General features: G+C 29.2%; 1 protein-coding gene across 1 annotated transcript in view; it reads right to left on the reverse strand.

Moving 5' to 3' along the window:
• Positions 1–8,100, reverse strand: part of LOC117176284 (gamma-aminobutyric acid receptor subunit beta) — a 325,198-nt gene that overhangs the window by 5,942 nt on the left and 311,156 nt on the right. Inside the window, exon 8 of the mRNA XM_033366468.1 lies at positions 3,830–3,978. Coding sequence (XP_033222359.1) covers positions 3,830–3,978 — 149 coding nt within the window. The remainder of the gene's footprint in view (positions 1–3,829; positions 3,979–8,100) is intronic.

The following is an 8,100-nucleotide window of genomic DNA, read 5'->3' on the forward strand; positions in this document are numbered from 1 at the left end:
TGTGGTGTGATATACTGTTAAAGAGAAATCAGGAATTTTTCAGGAAAGCGAAAAACGTTCTGTAACATCAAAACCACATTTTAAATATATAATTTGATTAGAAACAGTTATCCATTTTTAAGGAAAAAGATGTTTCAGCTGACAATCTGAGGACCTGTCTCACCATCTGAGTGATGTACGATATTTGATTCGAAATCAGTGTTTTATGAGACTGTATAGGGTCGTCTAAAAAGTGAGTCGTAATGTTTATAATATTTTGAGTCGTCAAGATATACGATTTTATATAACGTTTTTTGCTTTCCTGAAAAATTCCTGATTCCTCTTTAATAGTATATTACATGAAAAGTAGGGTTATGCATGTCTTCACACGGGGAGCTTTACGTGAGGACCTGTCTAATTACAAGAGTGATGTACGATATATAAATTCAAAACCGCTATACTTAGGCTGCGATTGGTAATGTCATATGGCGCGAGATTTGAAAGTAGTTCGTTTCCAGAACATAATGGTTTCGAATAAAAGAAAAACTATTTTTTATTTATTTTATAGAACATAATTAATTCAAAAGATATCAAAAATCCCTAGCCACAGACCAAGTAAATTGCCTAATGTATATTAATTTCTCAGGCTTAAGATGCTTACTGTCCAAAACGTCGAACATTTTTATTTCTTTATTTAGACCAAATGGCATTGGCAGAAGGGAATCTTTGCGTTTTTGAATCCAAACCCGCTGAAATACAAACTGCCAACTTCGTAATTAGAGGTTTAAAAGTCAATTAACCGGTTTCCGAACACCCGGCAGCGCAGTATCCATCACCGCAATTCGAAAGAGGTAGTGCTAATTACACAATAATTGTTTGCTAATTTTCTTCTTGAATTTAGTTTAAATACACAAGCGCTTTGAGCGTCTCTCAAATTATAATATTGCAAAGTTTTAAGGACTTTTCTATTTTTAATTATCATTCAAAGGAGACTTGGAAGTTTAAGAAAGGATGCGCCCCTAGGCATTATATTTTAGGCCTCCCCCCCCCCTTCTCCCTATCTTCAAACCTTTCTATATATTATTCTATATATTTTATATTAAATCTTCTTAAATGATGGCAATCAAAAATTAAAGAAATACTTTTTTTTCTTCACTTTCCTTCAGTTATACGTTTCTACTTGCCAGGGATGCGATATGATGATAATCACAGTCGAAAGCGATAAATTTTACATTTAATTTCTTCAAATTAAATATTATATTATGAGTTGTATTTAAGTAATAAATATTATATTATTAATGAAATATTAATTTTTTGCATCAAAATTTCCAAATAAGTCCTTTTATTTCATGATCAAATTAATTTTTGAATTTTTCTAAAGACAAATGATGAAATAGAACATTTTAATTGTAAGACTTTTTCATACGTTTAAAGAGATAAGAAAAACTTGAACAAATTGGAGGAAAACTTTGAATTATTTTCAATCACAATTAGAAATTTCAGATGTTTTCAAAAGATTTGAAAACAACTTCAATCTTGAGAAGGCTTCAAAAAATTTTTAGCGAAATGTATAATTTTAAAGATTTTGCAAAAAGAATCTTTTGAAGAATTTTCAAAGGTTTGAAGAGAATAAAAAAATTACTTAAAATTCCCGAGAAAATATAAAATGATTTTGTATTTTGTTAAATTACATCCTAATCAAAGCGGTCATTTACTAATTATTTAAACAATCTTAATAAAAAATACACATTTTAACTCTTTTTTTATTAATTTAATTTTTTTTAGCGGAATTATCTCGAATAGTCTTGCCATAGATGCCTTGCTGTTAAATTTTTCAAAGTGATCAAAATTGTGAATTATATTGAAATAATAAAAGAAAAGACAAATCCATATTTTGACAGTTTTTTCGTGAATAGTTCTAATTTTTCTTGCGAGATCAATTTCAAATGCCTTGTCTTCAAATCCTTGATGTTGCATTTTTCATAGTGACAAAAAAAGCTAATAGTATAAACAATTTTTATAAACTAATTAAAATTTGGACCATTTTTTTACGAATGGGCTTAATTTTTGTTTAATTCTTTTATCAATTTGAATAATATTACAACAAGAAGCCTTTAGCAAGACATTAGTTAGCTTATAATACTATAAAAAAAAGTTGTCTAACTCTATCCCAATTAAAATTAATTTTAATTAGTCATTACATTGATTAATTACTTGTTTTCAAAAAGTTGGAAGTCTTAAAAGAAATGGTATCACTGAAAAGTTAGACAAAAGAAAGTTTGAAATGCTTTTTTAATGTTTTTGATAACCACATGAAATAACAGCTCAAGTTAGCAATACGACTTTTCCATTGAAATAAAATAAAACTTCTGTCAAAAGTAATTCCTAGTGCTCCGCACTTGTCCGGTTAAAGGTTTAAACAATTTGAATAATTTTTACGTGTAATTCTTTAGAAATTTAACTTGTAGAAAAGTTGATTCGTTTAAACTTTTCATGGTTTTGAACTCATTCTTTTTGTTATTGAAACTAACTTTAGTTCGTGGTCTAAAATATTATGTAGTCTGCAAAACTAACTTTATTTTCCAAGCACAATTTTCAGTTTCTTAATTTTATATTTTGTGTGTATTAAAAATAAAATGCAATGCTTATTTAAAAAATTATTCTTTAGTTTATGAATTATTAAATTTTTTATTTATTGATTGGAAGCTTGAAAGTCTTCCCTATTTGCCTCTTTTCCCCTTTTGTCGTTTTTCACATTCAAATCCGAACTGAATTAATGTTAATAGAGACCAAAAAGAGAATCAGACTATTACTTGTTGAGGTAATTCTTTTTGGTTGAATACTCTACTATTATACTTTTGTTTGAGAATTTATCTTTTTGGTTAAAAATATAATTATTTGTAGAAAATTCAATTATTTTGATGAAGAAGAAATAATGTTCTCAAAAAGTAATCCTTTTTGGATAAAAGTTCAAATGTGTTTTATCAAAATTCGTCTTTTTTGGCTGAGAATAATTTTTTTTGTTTAGAATGCAATTTTTCAATTTTTTATTGAAAATTTAACTACTCATTGGTTGAAAGTTAAACTATTTTGTTGAAACATAAATTTTTTGGATGAACATTTATCATTTTATTTGTTAAAAACGTCACTATTTTTATGAATATTCCTTCTTTTTCTTTGATATAAAACTAATCTTTTTGATTGAAAATGTAACTAATTTTATATTTATTGTTAATACTTAATGTTTCAAGTCGAAAATTTAACTACTTGGTTCAAAGTTGAACTTCCTTGCTAAAAATGATTTTTTTGTTGTCGAAGATTGATAATTTTAGTTGAAAATCTATTTTCTTTGTTGTCAAAGTAATTATTGCTATAATTATTCCTTCTTTTTCTTTCGTTAAAAATGTATCTTTAATATGTGAAAAATTAGTGATTTTGGTTAAGGATTTATCTTTTGCATTGAAGATGTAACTGAATAAATTGAAAATTTAACTATGGTCTTGGGTTTAAAAAATCTTTTTATGGTTGAAAAGTCATGTATTTTATGAAAAGTTTGATGTTTCGTAGAATATACTGAAAATGTTAGAAATTTAAAGCTCTTTAAGTTTAATTTAATATAGGATCCTTATTAAATAGTTAAATTTAGAAATTATTCGGATTGTTTAAACTTTTAATCGGTCAAACACGGAGACTTGTATTCCCACTTTTGATTTGTTTTTGAATGAGCATAACAGTAAGCAATGTAAAATAGTGGAAGTGAATAGAGGGAAGAAGGGAAAGGGTAGGAAATTGCTAAAAGGAAAAATGAAGAAATTAAAGACAGTGGGTGGTTTTAGCTGGCGTTACTCACAGTTTGCTTGGGTGCGTGATCCCCATGATCTCCGGGAATTCCAGGTGGTCCCGGATTCTCCCGGGCAGCTTTCATGCTTTCTGCTATTTTCTGAAAGCGATTCTTTCTCATCTGGATCCTCTTCGCCATGTACCCGACTGTGGCGTATTCTGCAGGAGGAAATATCACATTAATCATGGTCATGTACCCTTGAGTGCATCTCGCTTTTTGCGCAGTACTATGTGGAACTGATTTATTTTGCTAAAACTACATAAGTCTCGACTTCAGGAATCGGGGATTTCAAGGGATAAGCACGGAAGCATTGTTTTTAACATTTCTTATTTATTCATTCGGAAAATTACCCATTTGAGGCTAGAGAATGAAATTGAGGAGAATCTGGAAAAGTTTGACCCAAAATAAGCTGCTTTTCAATTTTGAACCCACTCAAATTATAATTAATGTAGGCGAAAACGTTATTCTAAATATATTTTTTCTGCACAAAATTTTCATTTCATTGAAAGATAGATTGAAAGATTCGATAGAAGAGTAACATTCTTATTTGAATTTATATATTTCGAATACCAGTTCTAAATTCAGTTAACATTTCTTTGAGACTGAATCAAAACAATATTGAAAAACATTTTTTTTTGCATAGCTTTGGGTCACGCTGTTCATTTCCATAAAGAATTCTTATTTATAAAGTTTTTGTCAATTTGATTTTCGAATCGCACTCTTTTGCTACAAATGAGTTGTTTTCGGAATGCGCAAAGAAAGCGCTATCTGTATAAGTCCAAAGTCAAAAATGACACCATCTACTCGTAATATTTTATTAGCATAGTCAAAATGTTAAGCTTGAATATGTTATCTTATTTCACAGAGATATCGGAATAAAACTGGATTTGTTACTCTCTGAATTGTAATTCATGATATAACACTGTTTAACATAAATTTTTTTTTAATTTATGATAGGGTTGTACCAAAAATCGACTTCCGATTTTTGTTGACCGATGTCGCCAACTTTTCTTTTTTGTGAAAAAGAAATTCCTGATTTTTTTTAATGGTCAATATCAACCCGTTCCAGGGTTTTTAAAATTATTGAAATAGAATTTCAAATAGGAAAAACTCGGTTTTTAAATTATTTTTGTAAATCCCAATCAGCTTATTGTAAGCTCTGAAAATGAAAAAAAAATCTTCATGTAAAATTCATGCTAAAGACGATATTTCTTACCTTTTTAAACCTGAATTATTTTTATTCGACAGGTAAAAGTTTCCAAATACGTTTAAACTAATTTTTAAGTAATTAAAAAATTCATTTGTGGTTAAAGAAATTTTTGTTCCTGTAAATCATAAAAAATTTATATTTTGAGATAAATGGTACAGTTGATGAATTTCAAGAGTTAAATTTTTTGTTTGCCATACTATGTCATTGTTTAAGCATTTTTTATTTGTATACATTTTTGTCCAACAATCCGTAAAAAGATAGCATTTTAAGAACGATTTTGATAATTTTTACAGTGTTTAGGAAATTTGTCTGAAAATAATTCCAAAAAAATTTCCTAATGATTTCGACAAATATTATTGCTATTTCGGGAGTTTTCCTAAAAATAACTTTGGGAACATACCATAACAATTTCGGTAAATTTTCAAATGTTTCTCAGTTTATTAGGAAAACTCGTAACATGAATTCCCTGTTCTCTTTCTGTATATATACTGCTAAAATTACTAAGAGAAATAAGAAAATTCACAAAATTTTCTACGGGTTTCAAAATTAATAAAAAAAATTATGCGTACACAATAGAAATATTCCCTTTAAAAACGATAATTTTCCACTAACATTAGAAGAAGAGTTTTTCCAATTTTTTTCTCAATACCATATTATATATCGGTTAATTTTCCACATTATGCTGGTATAATTATTTCAAAAATGAGAAAATTCCCAGAATGGCATGGGGCTTCTTTATTCTCTAATTGATTGGGAAAATTACCATGAATAATGGAAATATTAGTTTCAATAAAGATAATTTTCCACATATACTTAAACAAGATTTTTTTCAATTTTAACAAGAAAATTTACCAATCGTTGAGAAAAATTACTCTATTATATGTCGGGTAATTTTCCGCTGAATACGTTCAAAATTGCTTAAAAAGTGGGAAAATTCCCAAAATGTAATGGGGTTGCTTTATTCTCTTGGTGATTGGGAAAATTACCATGCATAATGTAAATATTACCTCACTATGTTTTAAATGGAAAAACTCCCAATTTTATATGAAAATAAATTTTCTAATCAAAAAAAGTGAATTTTACTTACAAATTTGTTGGAAATTTCTCGAAATTTTTTGTACAGTGTGGTTAACGCGAAAATATGTATGAATTACTGATATTAATTTTTAATAATAATTAGGAAAACTTGAGTGTATTGCTACATTGAGCGGTTTAGATTGTTCATTAAAACTCAAAAAATTGGTTCCTTGTTTTATTTTAAAATTAATACATGTTCAGGATTAGAAGATAGTGTTATATCGTGCCTTGGACTTAAACAGATATCGCAGAATTTTATCTGGATGGCTTGCAGGAACATTTGAATTGATTTTTGAAAATTTGGTCAGAAAATAATCCACATGCTTGAAAGAAAATGATATCTTTTGAAACAGCAGATAATTCCATTTGAATCAAAGTGTGCTAGGTGGTATATTCTATTATTTTGCTAGAGCTACTATTCCTTTTGGTTCAAGTGGAATTACAGTCCTGGCAGGCGTAAATTTCGATCAGTTCAACTTGAAATTCTATTTCATTTCTGATACTTGAAAAGACATCCTTTTACTTCAGGTGGATTGCTTTCTGAGTTTTCGCGATGAGTTTGAAGAGGCATTAAGTGGTTAAGTTAACGAATGAGCATTGTCGTGGCTCGAGGCCCATTTTCGGCTGAAGGCCTTCCGTGACATGATTATCTGGATCCTTGGCGCGGACTAATTCCCAATCTTGACTATCTCATTGATTTTGGCAACTACTGGTTCTAATTCTCTTAGCGCCGCGACGCGCCTCCTATACATAGATATTACTCTCCTGCGGTTGACTGCTCTGGAATTTACTTTGCGTGACGTCACAACCGCGCGAATCGATAAACGGATGATATTCCGTGTGCGCGCGAGAGAGAAATGCAGAAGAGAGATTTTGAAAGGGTTGATAAATTAGTGGTGATTTTAAAATCTTTCCACCATATTACCGACACTATAATCGAATTGGTATACCAAGGTAATTTACGATTACGACATTTTCCAGCTACCAACCAGCCTTTTATTTGCGAATACCGAAAGCAAAGCTGGATATCTATTGCGTTTTGTCAAATGTTTTCAGCTACGTCGGATCAATACCCACCTTTTCACTTTTTCTTTCTGCTTCTGTAAAGCTCAGAAACAAAATTACGAAATAATACCTTTTGGTTTGTCAGAATTCATACTGTTCTGATTACCTGAAACACATACATTTATCTATAGATGACAATGGTAGAAAGGTACAGTCATTGTCTCTAAGCACCATTTCTGTAAACGTTCTTGATAATAATGATTAATAGATGTAAAAGAGTTTCGAATAATTGTGTCTTTATATTAAAATTACTCGTTCCTGTTAGGGGCTGTCCATAAATTACATTACCATTCATTTGTTATTTTTGACCAACTCCGTCTTTCCAAAGTAACGCGGCTTTTAGCTATGCACGGATTATACGTTTGTTCTCAACAATTACTTATCTACCATAAAGGATAAGTTTTCAACAAAAGACATAAAATGAATACAATTTCTAACATAGAAATTAATTTTTAAAAAGGAAAGAAGAAATTTCAATCAAATAGTTTATGATTCAACTAAAAAAGATGAGTTTTTACGAAAGAAGATTAATTTTCAACAAAATACATGGATTTTCCACAAAAGAGTTAAATTTTTCACAAGAAAAATATGAATTTTCAACAAAGAAAGGTGATTTTCTACGCAGCAGCACCATTAAAAAAATAACTGTTTCTTTTTTAACCAAATAGTTAAATTTCTCTATCAACTAAGTTGAGTTTTTAATGAAAAATATTGATTTTTATCCAAGAAGCTGAGTAAAAATGCTTCGACTTGAGTTCGACTTGAATTTCCCCCAATTAAGACATTCTGAAGTCGAAAAGTTCGACTTGAGCATGTCTCAGTTTTGAGATAGAGCCAGACTTTAATTTATGTCTGGTAGACAAGTTTCTATGTATTGAAGACATAAATTTATCTCTTGAGTGGAATTTTTATGACTTCAACGCGATCG

The sequence above is a fragment of the Belonocnema kinseyi genome, chromosome 7, assembly GCF_010883055.1.
Source record: "Belonocnema kinseyi isolate 2016_QV_RU_SX_M_011 chromosome 7, B_treatae_v1, whole genome shotgun sequence".
Taxonomy (NCBI): domain Eukaryota; kingdom Metazoa; phylum Arthropoda; class Insecta; order Hymenoptera; family Cynipidae; genus Belonocnema; species Belonocnema kinseyi.